The sequence below is a fragment of the Mercurialis annua genome, linkage group LG8, assembly GCF_937616625.2.
Source record: "Mercurialis annua linkage group LG8, ddMerAnnu1.2, whole genome shotgun sequence".
Taxonomy (NCBI): domain Eukaryota; kingdom Viridiplantae; phylum Streptophyta; class Magnoliopsida; order Malpighiales; family Euphorbiaceae; genus Mercurialis; species Mercurialis annua.
In genome coordinates, this window is record NC_065577.1 from 2,364,114 (window position 1) to 2,389,338 (window position 25,225).

A 25,225-nucleotide genomic window follows, 5' to 3' on the forward strand; every position below is an offset into this window, starting at 1 on the left:
GTAAAAAATTTATTGTTTATTGTTTATTTTTGATTTTTGATTTTTTTTTTGTTTTATTTAATATGCAATATTTTTTTATATCTTAATACATTTGGATCAATTTCATGACATGGCATATTCTATGATAAAAATGACGAGAAACAAAAATAAAATACATCTTTCTAAACGCCATAAAAACTTGCCACAATTATATTAAGAAAATTAATATTTTATTTTTTACTTTTGGATTTTTTAGTTTTATTTTGTATGAAGTGCTTTTATATCTTAATTAGACTTGTTCATGAGTTGAGTACTCGGCCCTTTCAGGCGCGTCCCTTTATGGCCAAGCTTGAACATTAGTTTTGTGTTCCAAACCCGAGCACGAAAAAAGCATGCTATTTGATAGGCGGACTCGAGATTTCATTTTTTTACAATTTTTATGCAGGCCCGATAAAAACGGGACCGTTTCCGCTTTATTGAGTGTAAGGGTCGGGTTTGGGTAGAAAATATGAGCTCGGACCGGACTTGAGTCGGGCCTTGGCTTACATAAAAGTTAGTAAAGTCCGTTAAGCTCGGTTCGAACCCGGCCTATGGACATATCTAATCCTAATAAATGTTATTGTTAAAATTTAATTATTAATTATTAACAAAGTATTAGTTTTATGTAATATTGTAAGGTAAAATAGAATACAAAATATAAGTTAGCATGAGAACAATCAAAATATAAATAATTAAAATTGATAGTTTAATATTTCAGAGAGGAAAGAACCTAATATTTTACTCTAATACAACAATATATATAAAACTTTAAAGAGTAGAGAATCTAATATTAGTTTCATTTCATATTTTAATACATTTGGATCAATTCGGCAACATGACATAATATAGGGGTGAAGTCACACTTTTTTTACCAAAGATACTTATACGAGTGGCGTATGAGTGATTCAATCTAAAAAAACTGAACCTAAATAGAGTGGCGTACTCTTTTTCCCACTTTATCAACTGCAACAGAAACCTAACCCTAACCCTAAAACTCACAGTACAATCAACAATGGCAAAGAAGCGAAAGCACGACGCTAAAGCCGCCACCGCCGCGGAGTCAGCAGAACCGCCGCAGAAGCTCCAGCACCAAGAAGAAGAAGCCGAGCCAGAGCAACAAAAACAAGAACTCGTAGACGAAGAATACGAACAAGAAGTCGAAGAAATCGAGGAAGAAGTAGAAGAAGAAGAAGCCGACGGAGACGAGGTTCCCGGCGATCAAGAAATTAAGGACGATAACGATGGCGGCGACGACGATGACGATGATGATCCGATTGAGAAATTGCTTGAGCCGTTTGGGAAGGAGCAGATACTGAATCTTCTAAAGGAAGCTTCTGATAAGCACACTGACGTGGCGGATCGGATTCGGAAAATAGCTGACGCTGATCCGGCGCATAGGAAGATATTTGTGCACGGACTTGGTTGGGATGCTACGGAGGAAACCCTAATTAATTCTTTTAAGCAGTTCGGTGAAATTGAGGATTGTAAGGCGGTTTGCGATAAGGTTACGGGGAAATGTAAAGGTTACGGTTTTATTCTGTTTAAGAAACGAAGTGGTGCTCGTAAGGCGTTGGTGGAGCCGCAGAAGAAGATTGGGAATCGGATTACTTCGTCTCAGTTGGCGTCCACTGGTCCGGTTCCTGGAGCTGGAGCGCCGAGTGGGCAGAGCGGGTTTCAGCCGCAAGTGTCTGAGTTTACTCAGAGGAAGATTTATGTGAGTAATGTTGGGGCGGATTTGGATCCTAATGCGCTAATGAGTTTCTTTGCGAAGTTTGGGGAGATTGAGGAAGGTCCTTTAGGTTTAGATAAGGTAACAGGGAAGCCGAAAGGGTTTTGTTTGTTTGTGTATAAGAGTAGTGAGAGTGCTCGGAGAGCGCTTGAGGAGCCCCATAAGAATTTCGAAGGTCATGTTTTGCATTGTCAGAAGGCTGTTGATGGACCTAGACATGGGAAATCGCAGCACCAGCCGCAACATCATCATCATAATGCTCAAAAATCTCATTATAATCGAAATGGGAATCCTGGCGGTTATAATGCTCCTGGTCCAGCGCATTTGATGGCGCCGTCTGCTCGACCGGGATTTGGGTTTAATCAAGGAGCTGCTGGAGCAGCTGCTTTGAATCCTGCACTTGGACAGGCGTTATCGGCATTGCTTGCTAGTCAGGGTGCTGGATTGAATCTTAATTTGTTAGGAAATTTAGGTTCTGCTGCTGGGGTTAACCAGGGTGGTGTGCCTGGGGCAGCAACTGGGATACAGAGTGGATATGGTACTCAAGCGAGTCCAGGAGTGATTGGATATGGGAATCAGGGAATGATGCAGGGTGGTTACTCAAGTCAGCAGGTGGGGCAGGGTAGTTCTGGAAGAGGGCAGCATGGTGTTGGCCAATATGGTGGTGGAGGGCCTTACATCGGTCAGTAGAAAAGGTTCTCTCTTCGGTAAGATATGCTTGCAAAGTTTCATGTCGAGTTTTGTTAATGACGAGAAAATATACTCTATATATATATATATATATATATATATACATACATACACACACACACACGGGCTCATAGCCTCATACAACACAACTAGGTAGCATAGACACTTCATTCAATCAACGTGTTTGAAACTTGACGTTTCAGACATGTAACTTCATTTTAATTTAAGAAACCTTAAAATAACAATGTTTCCTGTGTCCGTCCCTGTGCTACCTAGCTTCATATCAGTTTCGTTGCATTTGGTCATATTGTTGGGTTGACCAGTTTTCTTTCTCTAATAGTCTTAATTAGTCTTTATGGTGTTCATGCGATGTGTATACTTCTGTTGGGTTTTAGTATTGATACTTGTTCAATGTTATTGCATCTTCAGTCTCTTTACTTTACTAGCAGTAGCATTATGCTCATGTCTTTTTAGACTTGATTTTCTCTTGAAAGACTGATTTTACAACTCTGTGTGGTAACAACTCTTGCAACTTGTTTCTTCCCCTTAAAGGTGAGTTTAATTTTCCCGGAGTTCTTGACAATTCTTGCAGGATTTTGTTATAATTTCTACAACATCGGATGCACTCTGGAGTTCATAGTTTGCCAATTTAAATTTCTTCATTGATTTCCATCAAATTGATAATACAATGATTTTTTAATGCTAGTGTTTAATTTACCTTTAACTGATGATTTTTTGCCTCTTTTTGTTGAAGGTTTTTAAATATTGTTTTCGTTTGAAATTGTTGGCTTTATTTGTTTTTACTCATTTTGCAGATCCCTTATAGGTGTATGCATCAGTCTTTTATGTAATGGCCTGCCGATTCTTCTGAAGTTTTTGGAGCTTATGCAAATCAAGTCTTTCTAAATATGAACAAATGCTGCTTTTGCTTATTCGAAAGAGGCTCTTAAACTGTTTTCTATTTTTTCTACTTAGCTTTGTTTCTTTCGCATTTCCATTGTTTAAAATATTGTATTTGTTACAAGATTAAAAGCTTTGGGAACAATTTTACTACTTTCATGAACAATAAGTACTGAGTACTGTTTACAGTGAGCGACTTTGAACAACATTAATCCTAGTTTTCACTGGTTAAGTGGTCTTTGAATTTTTACTTCAAATCTCATGGTAATGATTTTCTCTTGCTCGCAAAATGGATTTTGCAGCTTTAGTTTTGTAATATTCGCAACTTTAAATTACTTGTTTGTCTGCATGCTCTGAGATTTTAAACATTGCATTGTGTTATACTTGAATTTCTATGATCAGCCAACAATTGAAGCTCAGATTGTATTGAAATATTTTACTGCTGGTCATTTTTAATGCTGGTTGAGCGACCATTCTTATTACTAAGTGTGCAGTTGGGTCAAATCAAAGTACATAAAGAAATCCTAACGTTTATTCTTCCTTTGTGCTTATAACGTTTTAAGAATTTTCGAAATACGGATTTTGATCAAATGTTTTTAAAGACTGAGTATTTGAAAGACTCTCGAAAAGTTCGTGTTATTGTTCTATTAAGAGTTTCCATTCTCACTAGGTTTAGTTGATTGGTATCTTGGAAGTTGCCTTACCATTTGACTTGGATGTCATACAGTAATACTTCTTTTTCCAATTTCTATTTTTGACCGACTTAATGTCTTTTGGGTTTCATGCACATTTAACTAAATACTAAATCACAAGTTTGCTGATTGCAGTAGAGTCATAGGTGAAATGAACTTCTTATTTATATTTTCTAGAGAGTTTTGACAGTATAGCAGGTGGGATCCAGAAAATTATGGGACTAGGTAATGTAACCGAAGCTCTGGCACAAAGTGTTACTGCTAGAGTTGTGACCGTGACAGAGTATGTCAAACAAAATGGTCTCTTAGGACTTGCTCATGGACTTGAGTGTGCGTTCTTGGAATTTATTGTACAGCCAGTTATTGGAGCATTATGTTATCCTTTTGTCGCAAGAGTTGGCCGCTCAGATGCAACTTGTTTTGAAGCTAGTTCTGAATTGCCAATGCTCTCCTATCGAGAAGCTGGGAGTGTGTTCTCAGAGAGAAGCCGTTTGACAGGTACAGTAGCTTTTGCTTATTTGCTTTATTTTGTTGTCTATATGAGTGAGCAAGTGAAAAAAACGGGTTTTTGGATGATCCAGAATGACCACATACCAGAGCTGTTCCATGTTCTCGTCTTCTAAGCTCGGTCAGTCCTAATTGAATTATATTTTATCTACCAAAATATTTAACCCCTCTTTTTAAGGATATTTTTCTTGCCCTTTTACGGTGATCTAGAGTTCCTGTGTGAAATATGGACAATAGTTAGATCTAGTTTCAGGCAGGGGCGCGGAGGTAGGGGTGAGGGTGGGCAGCCGCCTCCCTCCGCTTGCTAGAGACCTCCTAAGGGGTATTCCAGTGGCTGGGTCAATCAATGGAGCTTCCGTTGTTTTTCTTTAGTTGCAGAGTTTCTGCAACTGTTATTTTTATATTTTATTTTCGGTGTCGTTTGGCCTTTTTTCAATTTTTTTGAGGATCAAACGACTAATAAAAGACCGAATGATATATGAAAATAGGGGAAGCTAAACATCAGCTTCTCTTTTTGTCCCCTCCATATTTCAGTTGTCCTGATTTTTTCATTACTAAATTTTGCTCTCCAAGAGTCACAATCCTGGCTCAGCCACTGTTTTTGGCAACGGTTGTGTGCAATAATTTTTCTTGTTTCATTGTATGAGAAGATCGAATCTGTTGAATTCCAAAGTATTTTCAACCAAATTGTTTTAAAACCGAATTCTCAGCGGATATATTTGCTCATTGTATTTTGATCCCTGTTGTAAATTTGTACGAGCCAATATTAAGAGAGATGAGTTATTTCTTGGAGCAAATGTGAAGATTCCACAATTGGAACAGAAGGGCTATTACTTGCTATAGGTTAATTTGAGATTCTATGAGCTATTTTATTTTGCTTAGTCTGTAATTATAAGCATAATTGATGATAAAAAAAAATTGCCATTTCAGTTTCTTGTGTGCTTGTTCTCTCGGCAGTCAGCATTTCATTGTTGAATCACATGCCAAACTCATTCTTTAGTAAAATGGGAAATTTAAGTTTCTTTGTATAGCAAAAATACCAAATATAAAAATGTAAACTACATAAAAACATTTTGAAATTAAATTGATCGATTCTTTTGAGTTACAATGTCTACTCAAGCTATGGTTTAAACATACTTTTGTTGAATCTTGAATTAATTGTTTAAAGAAGTGGTAAACAATTAAAAAACAACATAAAAACATTATAAAGTCTGTCATCTTCCTTGTTTTGGTTGATGCAAAACAATATCAAGTGCATTATTTAATTTGAAATTAATTGCTCTCTGTTTTGAAATATTGTCCCCTTCAGAAAATGTTTTTGTTTTATAATATTTGTCATTTTAAAATATCAAAAAAAGTATTTTATTGCTATTATTCTACAGTATTTCTTATTAATTTATTGAAATAATACAAAAGTACAAATAAAGAGTTAAAATAATTAATGTTAACAAGTTTTAGAACGAGTTAATTTAGTAAAAATACTTATAAGTTTAGATATGTTTATTGTTTTTTTAATTTGTGTGAAAATGCCTAAAGCGACCACTATTTTAAAACAGAGGGAGTACTCTTTTTATTTTAAATTGATATGCAGTGTTTTAAATTATAAACTTTTAATTATTAGTTAAATAATTACATATTACACATATACGTATTAATTATAGTTCAATGCTTTCTCTACTCTAAAATGGTAGGTCGTTTGAATAATTATGATAATTTGGTTAAGAGATTCTTTTAATTTAATCTTTCAATAATTTTTTTAAATATATAAATAATATGTTATGATTAGTTTTTTTTCCGCTTAAATACACAAAAAATCACCAACTTTTGCGTGTTTTTAGTACTTAACATAATCTTTTAATTTTGGTAAAAAAAACATGAACTTTCAAAATTTTGCAATTAAAGACATCAGAACCGTTTTGGGTGAAAAATGACACCGTTTTACATTAAAACGACGCCGTTTTTAATGTAAAATAATACTATTTTTCAAAATAAAACACACATGGTCTTAATTGCAAAAAATTGGAAAGTTCATGTTAAATATGCGAAAATTAAAATATTATGTTAAATACCAAAAACAAGCGAAAGTTGGTGATTTTTTTGTGCATTTAAGTCTTTTTTTTATCGGTGTGTTTTGCATTATATTTTTTCTATGAATGGAGAAATTAATTTATTTGAGAAAACTATGCACATTTACTATCAATTGAGATTTATAATTTCAAAATTATTTATCAAAAACAAAAGTAAGTTATAATTTGAAATATAAATAAGGTGGCCTATCAATTAAGAACGGAGAGAATATGTTTTAAATAGAAAAAAATTGATAAAAAATACAAAATCAATATTACAATAAATAAATGTATCGTACTACATCAAAAAGGATAATAGATACGTCTTGTAAATTAATTAATTTTATTTATATAAATTAAAAAGAATATGTAAATTAGAATATTTATTTTTGTATTTCTTCTAATCTGTCTATTAGTTATAACAAGAAAGTAGTAAAAAGCAAATATTTTTGATTAATATATCATTGATTTGTATAAAGTTTTCATCTCGTGATCTTATTAGTTGGTTTGTTCTTCGTCCGACTGAGAAGAGACCTATCAGGTCTGTTCTGCGGCAGCAGTGAATGTTTCTGGCAATGGTGGTGGTTTTCGGGAGACGGCAGGTGGGTGGGTGCCGGTTAGGAGGTTGGATGGGTGGGTTTGATTGAGTTGGTGTGGATGGGTTTGGTTGGATTTGTTTTTTATTTTTTTATAGTTAATTAATGATTTTTACCTGTATTTTAGTCATTTGGACAAAAGGAGTTTTCTAGCCATTTAATATACTCTAAAGGGTTTAGTAATATTTTTTTAGAGGGTTTTGTGATAGGAGACCATAGAATTAGGAACTGTGGTTGATTATTATTCGGGCTGGGTATGTACAAATACGAAATACAATTAAGCTAAACATGAATATGACACTATGGGTTACACCTCCGAGATGTATAAACATATTTAATAAATGTCGATAGATAACTTTATTTATGTAATATATTTAAACTTATTTAGCTGTTTAAATAATTAAATTTATTTAATATAATATGAAGTAGTTTTTTTACTACATATTAAAATAAATAATATTAGAATTATATTAAATATAGTAGAATATATAAATCATGTGGCTTCTAAAATTATAAGAGTTCGTGCTCAAGTAGGTTTAATACAAATCTCATAATTTTTTTTTGAGAAATGGATGTGAAAATAAAATTAACAAAAAGAGAAAAACGTTGGCTACATAATTTACTAGGATAAAGGGTAAATCTACTTTTTAAATTTGTATTTTGATATTAAATAAATACTCTTATAATTTAATATTTTTGGGAACTAAATCTACAAACTTGTATAGTTTGGGTTAAATAAGTTATTTTAAATTTTATCGGTTAATTAAATCTTCAAACTCTTTTAATTTTGATTAAGTAATTTTAAAATTGTTTACGTTAAAAGCGGATCTATTTAATTTTGATATATAAATTTAAAAAAACACTTAATTAAGTGAAGTGATCTATTTGATTTAAAACATAAGTTTGATGCTTTAATTGATCTAAAAGAATTAAAATATAATTATTTGATCCGAGACATAAATTTGAGGGCCGGATTGAGCTTTTGTTCGAATTATTAAATTGAGCTACTGAATTTCTACAAACTGACCGGAATTCTTTGCCACCTTCGGCGCCGCATCACCGTCACCTTTGTCCATCTTCTTCTTCTTCAAGTCGGTATGGTTCAATCATGTAATATTTTTAGGTTTTGAATGCAATTTGGTTCTTTTTATTTGTGTTCTGAGTGCAATTAAATTCAGTAGTTTTAGGTTTTTGTGTGCAATTAAATTCAGTATTCTAATTCTTTGATGCTAGTGAAACTAATGGAGAGTTTAAGGGTTTGAAATGGTTGCTGACAAATTTATTTCTCTTGATTGGAAATGGTGATTTAAGTCAAGTTAGTGAATTTCAAAATGTATAATCGCTATACTTAAGGAATTTATTTTCTTGAAATGACATTTTAATTAGTTTAACGATGAGTTTTACTACGAAACACACATCTTCGTGCGTAAATTTTCGGTGTATTTAATTTACCTTTACATAGTTATCTCGAATTGCATAATTTGCATTGCTAGAACTTGGATGCTGTCTTTGCAAATTAGGCACGCTTAGCTCAAGCATAGAAATCTTCGGACGATGTTGTGTATTTAATGTTCTTATTTCTTCTTGTATTGTTTGTGCTCATTATGTACCACTCCTTACATATTGATATCTTCGTAACCTTCCGCTTAGTATTTGTTGCCGCCTTTGGTCTCAGAATAGTAGTTAGAGCGAGAATGGAATTTTGCCCGACGTGTGGAATTTTATTGAAATACGAGCAGCCAAGCATGGGTCAGCCATCCAGATTTTATTGCTCTACTTGCCCCTATTTTTGTTCTATAGAGACCCGGGTATATATTTCTAATTTTGTTATTGTTTTCCTATTTTGTTAATTATTCTATAATTTAAGTAATGCATAAGATGGTTTGTTTATAATTTATTTTTCAGGTTAAGATAAAGAGGAAACATCAGCTGGTGAAAAAAGAAGTAGAGCCAGTTTTTACCCTTGCTGATATGATGAAAGGCGGTTCTGAAACTGATAGTGCGTCTCTTCCTTGTGTTTATAATATTTTCTAGTTCATAGACTTCAAATTTTATTCTAGAAATATTTTGCTTGTATATTTTTGTTATGTTTTAACTTTTTTTTTTTGCGGCAGATGTAACGTGTCCTCATTGCAACTTTGGAAAGGCCCGTTTCCATGAGCTACAGATTCGGTCGGCCGATGAGCCTGCGACTTTGTTTTTCTGTTGCATGAATGATAAGTGCTCAAAGATGTGGCGTGAGAATTAGCTACTTTTTCATGCATTTCTGGTAAGCAAATATTTCAATTTCTCGTTTCTCTCTGTGTGCTTGATGAGCATTGATCATATCAATTTCTTATGTAAAGCGTGCAACTATTTAAATTCTTATGTGAGGTTTAAATATTGTACTTACAAAAGTTAGACAATCGTATTCACAAAACTATTCATAGCATGAATCAAGATAATTGATCTAGAACAGTATTGATTGATTGATCAATTTGTTTCGTGAGCTATAATTAAATTCTGATAAAAAAACTACAATTCAATGTAATTTGTTTATTGATCATGCATTATTTACTCTTGAGTCACACTAATAGGCCTATATTGATACGATTAATTAAAATTTAACACTTTTTTTTATTTTCAGTGTAAATGGAACATTTTTTTTTCCTTTGCAGAGAGAGTAAGAAATTATCGTAAATTTATGAGATTTTGATTATAAACTGCGAGTCATGATTGCGGTACTCTTTCTGATATTCTTCCTTTGTTTTTAGTCTGATCTTTTAGAATAATAAATCATTGAAGTGTTTTAAAGCAGAGCAATCCAAATCTCCAGTTGAGATGGAAGTACAGCAAAAATGTACTATTGTTTATTCAACTGGAATATATATTATCTGTGGCCTTAAATTTAAATGCCGATACGTTCCAAGTTCAGTATTTTGCTTGAATAAAATGAGCAATGTGAAACTTATATCTTGAATGGACTGTGAAATTATTTTCTTGTTTCCAGAATACAGAAAGTGATAATTCGAGAAAAATGCAGCTGATTGTTCAGACTAGGAGCAAGAGCCGAGAGGTAATCAACTCAACGCAAAATCCAAGCCGTGGAATTTGTTATGATGCTGATTCTACTTAGGGACTGCGGTGACATTTTGCTCTTTTATCAACCATATCTATAGATGGAATTATGCGTCTAGAACTTCACTTCTACTTTTCTTGCTCCTTGTTCCTCGTCTTTGTCGAGTTTCTGTTTTTTTGAAAATACTTTTGAAATTTGCAAAATTTTAGTTCGTTATCTTCAACCTCGAGGTTTTCTATGAAATATCCCACTATATGCTGCCCTTACCTATACACGGTTCATTGGTTCAGCATTCAGAAACTTCGTCCATGTTAAAGCAGACTAGTTTGTATTTGACCAAAGGTAGCTTAGTAACAACAATTCCACTACGAGCTCATACATTTAACAGTATTGTCGCGCTAGGCCATTGAATTAGTTTGGTTCAGTTCAGTTTGATCGATTGAAATTGATCAATTAAAATTTATGTTTTTTTATATCGAACTGAATTAAACTATAGGTTCAAATTGATATGAAACCAAATTGAATTGTTTGGTTTCCTCAGTTCGGTAAAACAATTTTGATATTTTATACTCGCGACTTTTGAAAATAGCCATCAAAGATAACTGTTATATATCTGACCCGTTCTAGCACATAGCGAGTCCTGTCGAAACAAAAGATTCGACAAAAATGCCAAAGTAAAGAGTAATATGCCACAACTTATACATAAATATCTATAAACAACTACAAAACGTCTAGATGATTAGTCAATCCAGCAAGTCAAACCCGGTTAACACAAGAGAGAAAAAACGCAACATGCAAGCTTATAAGATCGAAACATACGCATCAGTTTAAGAGAGAGCATAGTAAACCAGGCTAAGAATAGCTCGGACCCATTCGAAAATAGAATCACTATCACATTAAGTTAGAGATAATCAAGTATAGAGTGAAACTCTCACTCGAGTAAGTGCAACTTGAACCATAACTGATTAAAAAAATTTAACACACTTATAAAAATTAATAACTAGTTTAGATGAGTAGGTAATAGTTTTCTTCCTTGATGTTACTAGAAATTAAGTACCTAATTAGAGGCAAGAGATCATTATTTCTTGGAAGATTCTGTTTTGGTTAGTTAATTTTGGCATTAATCATTTGTCTCACTTATCCATTCTAATTTGCCATGGGAAAGATTATTCAATCATAATTAAGTAGGAATACTTTGACTTTATTTTTACACAGCTTACTTGGGTTAGTTGAGCTATTAAATAATATTTGCTTATGTTGAATATAAGCAAATTTTGGATTAATTTACTCCTATCTCAATTATTGTTTATTTATTGAGCAAAAGTTCATTTCTGCATATTGTTTTCCTTTCCTCCCTTTTCTATGGCGGCTGCTTCATCTCAACATAAGAAATATGATGTGTTCATTAGTTTTAGAGGTGCTGATATCCGAGATGGTTTTCTCAGCCATCTCCATAAAGCGTTGGTTGATGAAGGAATCGATGCTTTTGTTGATGAAAACCTTGAAAGAGGAGAAGATGTCACAACTTCCCTTTGGAAAACTATTGAGCAATCCTATATTTCTATAGTGATTTTCTCGGAAAATTATGCATTTTCTCCTTGGTGTTTGGATGAGCTGGTGAAAATTCTCCATTGCAAGAAGACTATGGGACATATAGTCATACCGATTTTTTATAAAATAGATCCCACCCATGTTCAAGAGCTGAGTGGGAGTTACGCTGTTGCAATTGCTAAGCATAAAGAGGATTTCAAGGACTCGTTGGACAAGGTGGAGAACTGGTGCCGTGTTTTGAAAGAAACATCAGGAATGTCAGGGTTGGTTTCTCAAGATGTTAAGTAAGTTAATATATATATCTCCATTACTATCTTTCTTTACAAATTAAGCGTCATCTTTACCAGCCTATTTGGGTTGTCTGCACTAGAATCATAAAACTTAGTATACTCTTAAGTTCTTTTTAGTTTCATAATTTCTTATATTTGATCGTTTTGTGTTTTGTACATGACTAGGCATGACTCAAATCTTATAGAAGAAATTGGGAAACACATAATAAAGAACTTGGAAAGTATGTATCCACTTGATTCTTGTATGGATGAGTTAGTTGGAATGGACTCACGGGTAAGTAAAGTTGAGTCATTATTATGTCTCGAGTCATTAGACGTGCGAGTCGTAGGAATTTGGGGAATGGGTGGTATTGGAAAGACCACAATTGCTAACGTTGTGTTTGATAAAATTCGTCATCAATTTCCTAATCAATGCTTCATAGAAAGGGTCAAGGAAAAGTTAGAAAGTTGCACACCTGATCATTTACAAAGTGAGATTCTTTCAAAATTATTGGAGACAAAAAGTTCAAATACAACTGCCCCCATTTTGTTATCACCTTTTAATAAAAAAAGGCTCTCACGAAAAAAGGTTCTTCTTATTCTTGATGACGTGAGTGATTTAGTTCAAATAGAGCGTCTAATTAGACAAGTTGATTATGGTCCATGCAGTAGAATTATTATGACAAGCAGAGACAAACAACTACTGAAGAATTGCGGTGCAGAAATATATACAGTTGAGGAATTATATGAGACGGAAGCTCTTCAGCTCTTTTGCTTGCATGCCTTTAGGAAAAGTACTCCAGAAGTAGGATATGAAATGCCTGCAGAAAGGGCCGTGGAATACAGTCAGGGCCTTCCATTAGCTCTGAAGGTTTTGGGTTCCAACTTATATGGCAAAAGTAAGGAAGAGTGGGAGGATGAATTGCAGCAACTACAAGATACATCAGATGATAAAATTCAAAAAATACTGCAAATTAGCTATGATGGGCTATCTTCGAAGGACAAAGAAAATTTTCTAGATATTGTTTTTCTTTTTAAATGGAAACTAAATAGAAATATGGTTGAAATTATGCTTGGCATTCCTGGCTCAAAAATTGGAATTAGCCGTCTCATTGACAAGTCTCTCATGCATATTTCATCAACTAACGAGTTAGGTATGCATGACTTGATAAGACAAATGGGCAAGGATATTATTTGCAGCAAAAACCAACTTGGCAAACATCGCAGGCTGTCGCATCCCAAGGAAATATGTCATGCAGTGACACAGAATAAGGCAAGAAACTTAATAAGTTCACTTTTTGTCTTGTGTTTTTAGTCTTAATTGAAAATATCATTTTGCCTAATTCATACATTCGGTACTCATTTGCAGAGGACTAAAACAATTAGAGGTATATCACTAGACATGTTCATAACTAAAGACGTGCAGTGCAGTCCTAAAGCATTTGAGAAAATGGAGAATCTTAGATATCTCATATTTCATCATGGAGATGCAGCTGGAAAAAACATAATTCATATTTCTGAACGCCTTAAATCTTTGTCCGATGAGTTAAGGTTTCTGCACTGGAAAGGATGCCCTTTGGAGTCACTGCCATTTAATTTTAGTGCAGAGAAACTTGTTATACTTGACATGGTTGGCAGCAAACTTAAAACACTATGGACAGGAGTTCAGGTAGGATGCTACTTTTATTCAAATGTATGCAAGTGTTAATTGTGAAGTTGATTTGATGTAGTGTTGATTTGTTTCCTTTGATTTCAGGATCTTAAAAGTTTGAAATGGATTGATCTCAAAAATTCAAAGGACCTAGTTGAAATTCCAGACTTGTCTAAAGCTGTAAACCTTGAAGTTTTGATCTTACAGGGCTGTAGTAGTTTGGTTGAGATTCCTTCATCTATTAAATATTTGAGCAAGCTGGTTGATTTGGATTTATCCAATTGTACACATCTTTGCAGCTTACCAAGTTGTCTTCATTTGGAAAGTCTTAAGAAACTTGATCTCAGCTTTTGCTCAGAAATCAACCTGTTACCAGACATTGCCTGTTACGAATGGCATGGTGGATCAGAACGCCCCCCCATATCCTATCAACTTTCTTCGTTGAATTTGCGTGCGTGCTATAAGCTAGAGAGTCTTCCAGACAGCATTTGCAATCTAAAATGTCTTACAATATTATCCATTAAGAATTGTGTAAACCTGCATCGACTGCCCGAGAACTTGGGGAATTTAGAGTCTCTAGAGACCCTTAAAGCCGCTGGAAGTGGTTTGAGAGATTTACCAGAAAGCGTTTGCCATCTCAAGTCTATACAATGGCTACAGTTCTCTGCTTGTAAAAGTCTAGTAAGATTGCCGGTCAATTTGCTAAATTTAGAGTCTCTACGGGGATTGGAAGTAAAAAATTGCACATCATTGAAATTATTATTCCAGCCTGCGAAGGAACAACACAAGCATACCAAGTTTGAATTTGAAAATTGCGTGAATTTGGAAGAGGAGGAGCGTAATAAAATGATGAACATCGTATTTGAAAGACCTTGGCTTAGCCACCTATATTTGGTACCTCTCTTTTCCTTTTACTTGATTGACATTTTCTTATTTACTCATATTTTATATGAAAATTTATTTTCATAACATCCAACATATTCGGTTTTAAAATGACGAACTTCCACTACACATGTTGCATTTATTTGTGGGACGAGTGTAACGATTATTTTTAAATAATCAATTTATATACCATTCATCCAATACTCCATTCGTCGGATAATTATAGAAAAAGTTACTACTTTTCTTGTGTGCCATAAAGATAGAAACAATCGCTACATTATTTTAGGTAAGATTTTTTTATTAAAATACCCTTACAATATAGTCATATTAGCATTAAATATAGTTGCTCTACAATGATTCCTTAGAAATTAAAAGGGTATTGTAGGAATATTATTATAAAATAACTATAACTAGTTAGTTTCCTATTTCTTGTGAAAGTTAATTTTTTTTTTTTTATCTTTATGAGACTCAGAGAGTAGTTTGTTTCAAAAAAATTATACTCTATAAGTATGAAGTACACTTTTCAAGAGTACACATTAATCATAAATTTAGGATATATCAAATGAAAAATTCTTATGTCGTTGTGTGGCACAAACTAGGTTTAGGCAAAAAAATGTCTCGAGCATAAGAGCTCCTTTTTTTATTTTAATTATTGAAAGCTTTTTATCTAGTCCTAATAAATGTACTGCACACAATATTTTTATTTATTTTTATATGTAACATCAGCTAGAGTTAAATTCTGATAAAAGAACACTGCAATGAAATTTAAGTTGTTCATTAGTTATGTATTATTGACTGTTTGTAGTGATATTTGATGGTACAGTCCATCTCAAATCTGCATCAGTTATGTATCCCCGGAAGTGAAGTAGAGCAGAGGATGAAGTACAAAAATAAGAACGGCTCTTCAATGTCTTTTCAATTTACGCAATTCGAGCGGTTATTGGACATTAGAGGGCTATATTTTTGTGCTGTTTTTGACCCCAATCTGATAAATCTTCCATTGACAATAATTGATATTGGATGTACAGTTACTCTCATTGGTGAACATAGAAGCTTGTGTGCTAGACGAGTCTACGAACGCTCCTATTTTCCAAATCTTCAATCAAAACACGTTTTTCTTTGGCGTGATGATTTTAGGCTGCCATATAACCCTCCTCTCGGTCATATAGACTTCGTATTCTACCTTTTAGTTAGTTCTAAGGAACCACGATGTGATTATCCGATAATCGAGTGTGGGGTGCATCCAGTATTTTATGACGAGTTCATTTATGCATCAACAGATAGTGACAGTGGTAGTGATGATGATGATGATGATGGTGATGATTGACTGATTGATTGTTGAGTTATCTGATGATCATGACTTGATAAATAATTGGAAGATACAGAAATAGTCCATCTTAGACTCGTCTATTTTTACATCAACGAGAGGCTATTATAGCAATTAAGACCACAATTTACTTGTGCAACTAATCTTTTAAATATTAGTGTAAATGAAACATTTTTATTGCTGCACTGTTTCTTTATTTGTAGTTTGATCTTTTAGGATAATAAATCATTGAAGTGCTAAAGCAGATCAAACCAAATCTCCGATTGAGATGGAAGAACAGCGAAAATGAATAGTTTATCCAACTGAAAATGTTTTTCCAATTTTTCTATTACCTGTGGCCTTATATTTAACTACTGATATGTTCCAAGTTTAATATTTTGCTAGAATAAAATGAGCAATTACTCATTTCTTGAATGAACTGTGAATTATTTTTTTGTTTCCGAAATGCAGAAAATGACAGTTCAAGAAAATACGTCTGATTATTCAGACGAGGAGCAAAAACCGAGATGTAATCAACTCAACGTGAAATCCATGCCATAGAATTTTCCATCGTCCTGATTTTATTCAGGACTGTGATGCCCTTTTGTTTGTTTATCAACCATATTTAGAGATGAAAAGAATGCGTGTAGAACTTTAATAAACGAGTAGTTCTAGTTCTTTTGCTCCTTTTCCCCGCCTTTGTCGAGATTTTTGCAAAATTTTAGTTCATCATCTTCAAACTCGAAATTTAGTATGAGATCTTTTAGAGAACCCAACATATGCTTCCCTTAATTATTCATGGTTCCGTACTTGGATATTTCCTCCATGTTAAAAGTAGGATGGTCTTAATTTCATAAAGCTAGCTTGATAACAACAATTTCACTCGCTATGAGCTAATGCATTTAACTGTAGTTGGAGCTAGGGCTATGCATCAAATTAGTTTGGCTCAGTTTTGTTTCAAATCGTCGAAAATCAATCAATTAAAATTTATTACATGTTCAAATTGGAATGAATTAAGGAAAATTATAGAACATAATTGTTGAGACATGCCATTCGTACAACAAACCATACATCCTGAATTGAACTATAAATTCAAATTGATATCAAACTAAATTGCGTGGTGGTCCCACGATTAAAAAAAAGTCCAACAAGTCAAATTCGGATGCAAGCTTAGAAGACTGAAGTATACTCATCACAGTTTGAGAAAGAAGCATAGTTAGCCGGAATAATAATAGCTCGAAACAAGAAAGAAACTATTTAAAAATAGAACCATTCTGAAATAGGAGGGATCTTTAGGTAAACTCAATCCACACCACGTCATCTGTACACTAAACCAATAACATTATAACACCTCATTAAAATGAGGATATTTTTGTAATTTTATTTTTTATTTTTTTACGCTTTTAAATAATGATATTATAAGAATACCCTCATTTTAATGAGTTGTTATAATGTTATTAGTTTAGTCCACGGATGACGTAATGGACTGAGTTTCCCTAAAAAATTCTCCCGGAATACAGATAATGAAGTATAGAGCGAAGCTCCCACCCGAGCTAAGAACTCCTACCATAACTCATTATAAAGATTATAAAACTACCATAAAAGTTATTTGGCATAGTAAAAAACGACTTAAACGCTGCATACATCCAACACATTCTTCTAAAAAAAACTTCTTTTTGAGAGGAAAGAGATAACAAAAGAAAAATATTGAGAAAAATCTTAGAAGTTACAAACTTTTTTTATATACCTTTTAGGGATGGGACAAATATGCCCCTAATGTTTGCAGTCAGGCGCAAATATACCCTTTAAGGCTAAAAAGGGCAATTAAACTCCTAATCTATACTATATATAAAAGTACGGATGGTGGAGGAGACAGACAAATTTACTGAATAATTCTTTTCAGTTTACTACTAAATAAAGGTTTTATAGTCATTAACTAATTAGTTATTAAATTAATCACTATTATAATTAAAGTCCTAATTAGAATAGGTAGCTAAATTATCTCCAATTTAGTTTTATTTTAGTATGTAAAAAATAACCAAATTGTCTCCAAATTAGTAGGAATACCTATTTTTTAGTTTGATTGAACTACAAAATTAATATATATTATTATTTAAATTTCTATCTTATTATTTTTAAAGATATTATTAATAAAATTAAGTTAATTATTTAATTATGGTTATTATAAAACCAAAATAAGAATAAATTCAGTATAAAAAAAATTAATAACCGAATATATTATATTTACTTTACAAAAATTCTTAACTAATTTAATATTAATTATATATACAAATTGATATAATTATAATAAATTTACTAATATGTTCATTGACGAGTTACGTTACGAGCCACGTGCATAGCACGTAATGCGAAACTAGTGTCTTTAAAAAGAGACAAATAAGCCTTTTTCCTAAACGACGTGTTAACAGTGTGTGCACGGTGTGTACATTTTGACATGGGGAATGTGAATCCTACATGACATTCCTAAATCGAATTGCATATTTTTAGCTTTTTTTATAATGAAAAAAAAAACAATTTCAAAACTTAAAAAAAAATCTCAAATCTAATCAATCAAGAACCATAATTTAACGCGTTAAAATAAAATCGAACAAAAAATTTCAATAAGTTAGGGGTGTATTTTCTGTTTCCCCTATATTTTTAGGGGTGTCAAAACGGATCATATAGCTGATAACACGATTCGCCTAACACGTAATTTGACAAATCTGAGTTGAGCCTTGTCCCATCCCTAAACTGGTTGAAAACGTGTCAACCAGTTTATGACACGAAATAAATGTGCCGTGTCACAGATTGACTCGCGAAACCATCTAACTGGTTACAAATTATATTATCTATACTATATTATAATCCTGAGCTCCACAAAAAAATTTCAACATAATTTTGACAAGTGGCACTCTTAAATTATGACATGTGGACTGTCCATACCCATAAAATCTCTCAAACAGTAACGTGCGCAGAGTCCTTCGGCCTTCTCCAACAGCTTCATCTTCCATTGCTCTTCAAGCCGTTACACAACTGTGCAATCGATCAACTTCAAGTTCAGCTATGTGGCACCACATAAATTCAAAAAAAATAAAACAGAACTCTCGACTTCATCACCCAATAGAAAAAACAAAGCCCCATTTGCCTCTTCAATCTTCCATGTTCCAACCAAATTTAGTTTGCTCCAGAATCTCAGAACGGAAAATATTAAACTCGTCAACTCAGGTAACGTTTTATTTTGAAATGTTCAATTGTTTTGTTGTGCCACGGTACCCAGATTCATTAGTTACTATATTCCCATTGGTATGCACATCAACTGCTCGATTGAATGAATGGGTTCAGGCGTTCTAGGCAATGATTAAAGGCTTTCCTCTTTAACAAAATATTGTACAGATGTTTATGTGCAAAATAGAACACAGAGTCGTTATAATTTACTGCTTCTATAAGTTCAATACGAAATCTGTTTTTCCCGGATTAAAGATCCCTGTTCATTTTTCTGTGTTAATTAGTTGGTTGACAGAAAAACAAACTTCATACTCTAGATGAATGCAATTGTGGCAATATTTGTTTCTTGCTTTTCTCAGGTTCACCTGTACAAGCTATCACATGTATTGTTGCTACTAAGGTAAAAAATTCTAACCAATTACTTAATGAGTGTTAGCTAGAGTTTCATGCCTTTATAGTAACCACTTATTTCGTTTTTTTTTTTTTTTTTGCATTTCGTTAGTCAATAATCTTCCAAAGAACTACGCTATGACAATCACATGTTATTCTCTACCGACATTGACATGATTTTACAATTGCGGAGATTGATTCTAATTATTGCTGTAAAAGTTAGAGAACAAACTTTGAAAATAATATCAGCGCAATTCATTCTTCATAGCGGATCCTGTGACAACTTTTAATTATTTTGTATTTTTATTAACACTGAACAGTACACCTCTTTTGCATGTTTATGTTCACGTAAATGAAAAACCTGAACTGCAACACGAAAAAAGTAAATTTTGTTGAACAATGAAAAAACTTAAACTCTATTGTGTCGCTATCCTCTTTAGAACTGTTTCTATATACAATACGTACAAATATTTTAAGCTGATAATGAATAGTGGCACCATATAAACAACACTGGCTTCATGATTGAGCAAACTTGCTGTGAATCTACATTCAATTTTATTTTACTGTGAAGATATTCATCATTGATTTTTGACTTATATGTACTTTGTTTATTTAAGGAGTTTGGAATAATCGAGCTGATTAGAGTTTTGCATACTGATTTTGCAGAGAGATTGATAAAAACAAGCCTCTGCAAAATTTAATCTCGAGGTAATGGTAGTGTGATGTGCTTCTTTTCGCCAAATTGCTTTAGAATCTACCTTTCCCATTTGATATAAGTTGAGGGGAGAATTTAAAGTTTTCTAGGTTTATAACTGTAAATTCTTAGCTTTGAATGCAGAAAACCCAAAGTGGCTATGATATGAATTCGTTCTCAAAATTGCCGCTGCTTATTGCTCACTTAAAAGTATTTCAATGTAATTTGAATTTTGCAATTCAATGTAATCAATTGCAGGTGTGTACTGCTGCTGTAAATGCAACTTTTCTCGCCTTGATCTAACCAAATACATAATATTAATGATCTAAATTTTTAAATCTTTGATTGGATCCACTCAACTACTTTAGCCTAATGATAATGGTATTTGAAACTTTGATTGTCTTTTATGCTAGCTTAACTTATTTATATTATTTAGTTAATTGAATCAATGTTATAGTAGATTAGGTTATTGATTCAATTTCAATATGTTTAAATATTAATAAATAAAGTTAATTAGGTTATTTTTTCAAATTGGAACTGAAGACTTGCTCTACTTCTGATAATTTTAGTTTCTTTGATTGGGCAGCAAAAGTTTGCTATAACGATTAGTGTCCATTAGTTCATCAATATCTTGCTATTGGTGATGTTTGGTGATTCAGTTCTTTTTTATAGATTTTGGTCTAGCTATATAGTGCACTCAATAGATAAATGCTCTTTTGAACTGTTGTGAGCGGGTCTATTAGCAAGATTTTGTTGTATTTTCAATTGAAACCGATGATGAGACATTGTATGCAAAGCATCTAATACCACTGCCTGGAGACTTGTCTTTTAGCAGGACTTGACCCCTAATCAACTTCAGAAGGGTTGAACTATTTCACTTTTGCCTCCCATTATTCTTTTCCATAGAATTTGTGATAATTCAACACCATCTGTTTCCAGGTGAGAAGTTGGTGTCTTTGTTTATAGTATGGATGGCATATATAGCTTCTGAAATGATGATATAGTAAATTGGCTTGATTGATGCTTCATTTTGCGCTACTTTCAGTTGTTAATATGCTGTAGTCAAGCTTTTGTAGGTGCTCTTCCAAGAACTGGAGTTGAGGTTAAGCTGATTAGACTTGTTTCTATAAATATGTGCTTCACTATGCTGACAAAGATTCCTCTATTTTTTTATAAGTAGAAGCTTTTTTTTGATGAATATAAGTAGAAACTTAAACGTTTGAATTGATGATAACTGGAATAGCTATCTTATTTTGAAATTATAAAAGCATACAAGTTGTATTCTACAAAGGTTATATTAATGATGATGCACGCATATGCACAAACATGTCACATGTTTTTTTTATCTTCAAGTGCAATCTGTTACTTAACTTTTGTTCTTAACTTATGTGGTTTAGGTGGAAGGAGTGAATGGTTTGGTTTCTGAGCTTGATACTCTTTTGGCTTCAACAGCTGCTTTGCAGGTGAGAATAGTGATGCATTGTCACTGAACTCTATTCTCTTGCTTGCAGTCAAATAGAATTGGTTACAGAGTTGAGCACTTATGCTCTCATGATTAGATATTGCCACAGATGTGCATTAGCATTATGTAAGTTCCAGTTACTTATAAAATACAGTATGTGATTATCAATCCTGAAAATTGCATTTGGATAAGACATCAAGTAAATGCAATTAGGAACACTTTCTACTGTTAAAAATCATTTTGAGCTAAAAGCTATAACAACTAACTCAATTAAACCATTGCAGGTCATAAGATTGAAAGCCTCTCTGTCCATCTCTCTTGCTCAGCTACAATTTTCTTTGGAGATACCAATCCTACTGACGGTAATCAACTTTCCACTTTCTTTGATTATTAGGAGCTTTTTTTCTTTCCATTGGGATGCGTGCGTGTTAATTAGCTACTTAGTAGTGTTATTATTATCTCTCGGAGCTTAGAATCTTATCACCTTCATTGGTGTGATTGAATTAGTAGCTGCAGTTAATATCTTATATACTTCACTGGGATCTCCTGGGTGGGTTGCTACTGTGGGGAATCCATGTGCCGAACTGGTAAGGTGTTGCATGTGAACTTTCAAACATAACATCCATGTATGGAATTGTTCTTGACTTTTAACCCTAAGTTACAATTTTCATTCTTTACCTTCATAAATTTAGCCTCGCTTTTGATTTTACAGAATTCTAAATGGTCTAATTTGGATAGAGAACTTGGTAATATCTTGGGCATTTTCACTTCTATCAGATCAATGTAAGTACTTCCTCTCTCTCTCTCTCTTGATCAATATAACTCTACTTGTTGTGATGCAACTTGAGAATTATGTTTGCGTTAACCATTTGAACTCCCTGTTTTTGCGCTGATTGACTTTTGTAATGAATTATTATCATAATCTTGTCATTTTTTAGTCTAGGGATTAGTTTTGATTATGTTCTTTATTTATTAAGATGAAGCTTTCTTGTCGGACAAACATGGATATTTCTAGGTCAGTGATTAAGAACATAAAGATGCAGTTTTGCACTGCCTCATTAAAGGAAAGCTTCATCTATGAGTGAGTGATTCTGTTGGCCAAGCTTCTTCTTTTTACATTTGATTCCCATGTTTTTTAGAGTTTATTATCTTTAATCTATTAAATGTTCATTAGCCAAATACATAACAATTAATCAAAAGCATAATATTGAGTGCTTAGCTCACCTGAATCTATAAACTTTGTTCTTTAGGTATATACAGGGCTTTTAAAAGACAAACCTGGATTGCTTAAAAAGAACATGTGGTTTTTTATTGTTGTTGTCGTCCATCAAAGATATTATGTTTTTATCTCAACAATGTTTCTAATGTCAGATTAAAATTATTCATGTCATGCATTTTACTTCTAATGTCAGATAGATATTTAATGCATTTTACTTTATTGGCATCCATGAAGCTATTTCCTTTTGTTTTCAGGATCTTGAGAAGTCTGCCTCCTTTATGAGGTGATCTCGGTGTCATCTCTACTGCTGCAACTAGATATGCTCCTTGCTTGCTGAAATCTTTTCTTCATATAGGACCTCAAGGAGCTGTAGGTGCTACAAAGCTTTTTAGGCCTTTCTCAGAAATCGCCGGTTCACTAGAGCTAAAAGACCCTCTCGTGCGCAACTGGATCGATCTTTTTCCATTCCTTCTCGCGGGAGTAAAATTTAATGGTTATTACTTTGTTAGTTATCAGATATTGGTTATTACTTTCAGATGCAAGAGATTAAAAATTGCTTTGTTAGAATTCAGTTTGCAATAAATGAAAATGTTTGTTAATGGTTATGATTACTAAGCAACGTTGCTCATGTTCTGAATCTCATACTTTTAGTTTGTTTAATCAAGAAAATGGCAATTGGAATAACCAGTGATTTTTTTTTATAAATATAAGCAAAAAAAATAAAAACTTTCCCTACAAAGCATATACAATTGGCCCCTCTAAAGTAATACAATTAGGGGCGATTTTAAGTTTCGCATTAAGAATCCACATGTTACCCCCGGGATCCTATAGCCGCCCCCTGCATCGTAGTGGTGCCGGGAAAAACGAAGTTTTAAGGGCGGATACAAAGACGCGGTTATAACCTGTAGGGGTCGTTACATGATGCAAACTATTTAGGAAGATAAGCAAGCTGTCATCTTCCTTGTCCTGGTGAAGGTTTTCCGTTCTTCATTTTCTTAAGACAGTTTATCTTGAATTGGATGAATTATCACTTTTGATCAACCTAAGGACTAGCTAAGTGTTCTCAAGACTTAAAAACTACATGACTGGGTTTCTATCAAAAAAAATTAAAAAAATAAATTCAACCCGCGCAACGCGCGGGCATCGACCTAGTTTATAATAATATAGAAATAAAATAGTTTTAATTTCAAGAAAATAAAAATGAAATTATTAAATTAATTAAACATAATTATATTAATATATAAATAAAATTAATTGTAGTTTTTTTAATTGGAGTATTAAATGACAAATTTGAGGTTAAAATTCTATCTATATGATTTAAATATTTTTAAGTGTTAAGTGACTCATGTTAGTCGTGTATTTGTGTTAATCGTATTAACCGTTTATCTTAATGAATTAATTAAACGGGTCGTGCTCGTCTTGACCCTAGTGGTATCAATAGAGTGGGTCGACAATATACGAACACGACCCGCCAATCCGTTTTAACACCCCTAATACTTTTTATACATACCGATAAACTTTGAATGTTCTCTTACAAAATTGATTTAATTGAGCTACTGAATCTCTGTCTACATTACAACTGATTCAATAATCTATTCAATTACAGGACTTCGAACAAAGTTGCTTAATATGCCGTGTTATTCTATATCAAACAAAAACAAATTAGATGTACAATGAATGGAAATGATTTTGTTTGCGATGAAAAACAATTTGTCAATAAAAGATTAGGTAAGAAATCGAAATTTCTTCAATTAAATGTTCTTTTTACATAAATTCAAACAAATTGTCTTCAATTGCTTTTTGAGCACAATTAAGGGAATTTCCAGGCTTCAGATGTAGAAAGGTATAAAACTTTTCAAGTTTGATTAAGTTTAATCAATTAATAAGGCTTTGTCCGGGTTTGGTCAAGTGGTCTAAGCATCGGCCATCTAGGCACTGCGTCCTTTATGATAAATAGAGTGGTTTGATTTGGTGCTGGCCATTATATACCAGAAGTGTTAGGTATATGGGCTTGTGGGCAGTTCACATCCCGAAATTTGGCAGAGATCCTAGACTTCGATTCGGAAGAGTGTGAGTACTTGTCATCAAAAGAAAAAAGAAGTTTTTATGTGAATTTTTTGTCAAAGTAATTGCTCAATTCTCTCTTGCTTTATGTTGCTGGAAAATAATTATTTAATTAGAGGAAATGTTTTATAATTTCTTGGAAGGTGCTTTTTAGATAGCTAAATTTGATTAGTAGGTAATTAATGATCTGTTTCACTTTAACCACTTTTCTTGCTTTCTCACTAGTCTATTTAAATTGCCATGAAGAAAATTATTT

The 25,225-nt window shown here is 33.0% G+C and overlaps 5 protein-coding genes across 24 annotated transcripts; all 5 read left to right on the forward strand.

Annotated features, from left to right (window-relative positions):
- Positions 1 to 924: 924 nt before the first annotated feature.
- Positions 925 to 3,587, forward strand: LOC126660427 (UBP1-associated protein 2A-like). The gene is made up of 2 exons (XM_050353928.2): positions 925 to 2,454; positions 3,253 to 3,587. The coding sequence occupies exon 1, from the start codon at positions 1,031 to 1,033 to the stop codon at positions 2,435 to 2,437; it is 1,407 nt and encodes a 468-aa protein (XP_050209885.1). The 5' UTR covers positions 925 to 1,030; the 3' UTR covers positions 2,438 to 2,454; positions 3,253 to 3,587.
- Positions 3,588 to 3,704: 117 nt separating this feature from the next.
- LOC126660429 (uncharacterized) lies at positions 3,705 to 7,560 on the forward strand. Its single transcript, XM_050353938.2, has 2 exons — positions 3,705 to 4,527; positions 7,105 to 7,560. The coding sequence occupies exons 1-2, from the start codon at positions 4,245 to 4,247 to the stop codon at positions 7,221 to 7,223; spliced, it is 402 nt and encodes a 133-aa protein (XP_050209895.1). The 5' UTR covers positions 3,705 to 4,244; the 3' UTR covers positions 7,224 to 7,560.
- Positions 7,561 to 8,892: 1,332 nt separating this feature from the next.
- Positions 8,893 to 9,446, forward strand: LOC130014918 (DNA-directed RNA polymerase III subunit RPC10-like). Its single transcript, XM_056103979.1, has 3 exons — positions 8,893 to 9,006; positions 9,104 to 9,197; positions 9,313 to 9,446. The coding sequence occupies exons 1-3, from the start codon at positions 8,893 to 8,895 to the stop codon at positions 9,444 to 9,446; spliced, it is 342 nt and encodes a 113-aa protein (XP_055959954.1).
- LOC126660426 (disease resistance protein RPV1-like) lies at positions 9,332 to 16,601 on the forward strand. 5 transcript variants are annotated; one of them, XM_050353925.2, is made up of 7 exons: positions 9,332 to 9,467; positions 10,188 to 10,253; positions 11,646 to 12,091; positions 12,263 to 13,349; positions 13,446 to 13,745; positions 13,833 to 14,621; positions 16,387 to 16,601. In XM_050353925.2, exons 2-7 carry the CDS (start codon positions 10,215 to 10,217, stop codon positions 16,474 to 16,476), a joined length of 2,751 nt encoding a protein of 916 aa, XP_050209882.1. In that variant the 5' UTR covers positions 9,332 to 9,467; positions 10,188 to 10,214; the 3' UTR covers positions 16,477 to 16,601. The 5 variants fall into 5 exon arrangements, with proteins under 5 accessions (XP_050209882.1, XP_050209880.1, XP_050209883.1 ...); XM_050353923.2 differs by lacking the exon at positions 16,387 to 16,601 and adding an exon at positions 15,433 to 16,121; XM_050353926.2 differs by lacking the exon at positions 16,387 to 16,601 and adding an exon at positions 15,433 to 16,121 and having other exon boundaries at positions 12,746 to 13,349.
- A 2,192-nt stretch (positions 16,602 to 18,793) lies between these two features.
- LOC126660428 (uncharacterized) lies at positions 18,794 to 23,504 on the forward strand. Of its 16 annotated transcripts, XM_050353930.2 has the most exons (10): positions 18,799 to 19,140; positions 19,500 to 19,540; positions 20,197 to 20,238; positions 21,736 to 21,812; positions 21,971 to 22,048; positions 22,194 to 22,273; positions 22,399 to 22,469; positions 22,702 to 22,767; positions 23,160 to 23,188; positions 23,261 to 23,504. In XM_050353930.2, exons 1-9 carry the CDS (start codon positions 18,979 to 18,981, stop codon positions 23,185 to 23,187), a joined length of 645 nt encoding a protein of 214 aa, XP_050209887.1. In that variant the 5' UTR covers positions 18,799 to 18,978; the 3' UTR covers position 23,188; positions 23,261 to 23,504. The 16 variants fall into 16 exon arrangements, 9 of the variants coding, with proteins under 9 accessions (XP_055960046.1, XP_050209887.1, XP_050209893.1 ...); XM_056104071.1 differs by having other exon boundaries at positions 18,794 to 19,140; positions 19,436 to 19,540; positions 23,160 to 23,504; XR_008789750.1 differs by having other exon boundaries at positions 22,194 to 22,278; positions 22,670 to 22,767; positions 23,160 to 23,504.
- Positions 23,505 to 25,225: the final 1,721 nt, after the last annotated feature.

Excerpts from the sequence above, each read along its gene's own strand:
- LOC130014918 (XM_056103979.1), top strand. The coding sequence starts at position 8,893 with ATGGAATTTTGCCCGACGTGTGGAATTTTATTGAAATACGAGCAGCCA. Across the intron at positions 9,007-9,103 it reads TTTGTTCTATAGAGACCCGG|GTTAAGATAAAGAGGAAACA; the intron begins GTATATATTTCT and ends TTTATTTTTCAG. Across the intron at positions 9,198-9,312 it reads AGGCGGTTCTGAAACTGATA|ATGTAACGTGTCCTCATTGC; the intron begins GTGCGTCTCTTC and ends TTTTTGCGGCAG.
- LOC126660429 (XM_050353938.2), top strand. The coding sequence starts at position 4,245 with ATGGGACTAGGTAATGTAACCGAAGCTCTGGCACAAAGTGTTACTGCT. Across the intron at positions 4,528-7,104 it reads AGAGAGAAGCCGTTTGACAG|TTGGTTTGTTCTTCGTCCGA; the intron begins GTACAGTAGCTT and ends TGATCTTATTAG.
- LOC126660428 (XM_050353930.2), top strand. The coding sequence starts at position 18,979 with ATGTGGCACCACATAAATTCAAAAAAAATAAAACAGAACTCTCGACTT. Across the intron at positions 19,141-19,499 it reads TATTAAACTCGTCAACTCAG|GTTCACCTGTACAAGCTATC; the intron begins GTAACGTTTTAT and ends TGCTTTTCTCAG. Across the intron at positions 19,541-20,196 it reads CATGTATTGTTGCTACTAAG|AGAGATTGATAAAAACAAGC; the intron begins GTAAAAAATTCT and ends CTGATTTTGCAG.
- LOC126660427 (XM_050353928.2), top strand. The coding sequence starts at position 1,031 with ATGGCAAAGAAGCGAAAGCACGACGCTAAAGCCGCCACCGCCGCGGAG.
- LOC126660426 (XM_050353923.2), top strand. The coding sequence starts at position 10,215 with ATGCAGCTGATTGTTCAGACTAGGAGCAAGAGCCGAGAG. Across the intron at positions 12,092-12,262 it reads TTGGTTTCTCAAGATGTTAA|GCATGACTCAAATCTTATAG; the intron begins GTAAGTTAATAT and ends GTACATGACTAG. Across the intron at positions 14,622-15,432 it reads GGCTTAGCCACCTATATTTG|TCCATCTCAAATCTGCATCA; the intron begins GTACCTCTCTTT and ends TTGATGGTACAG.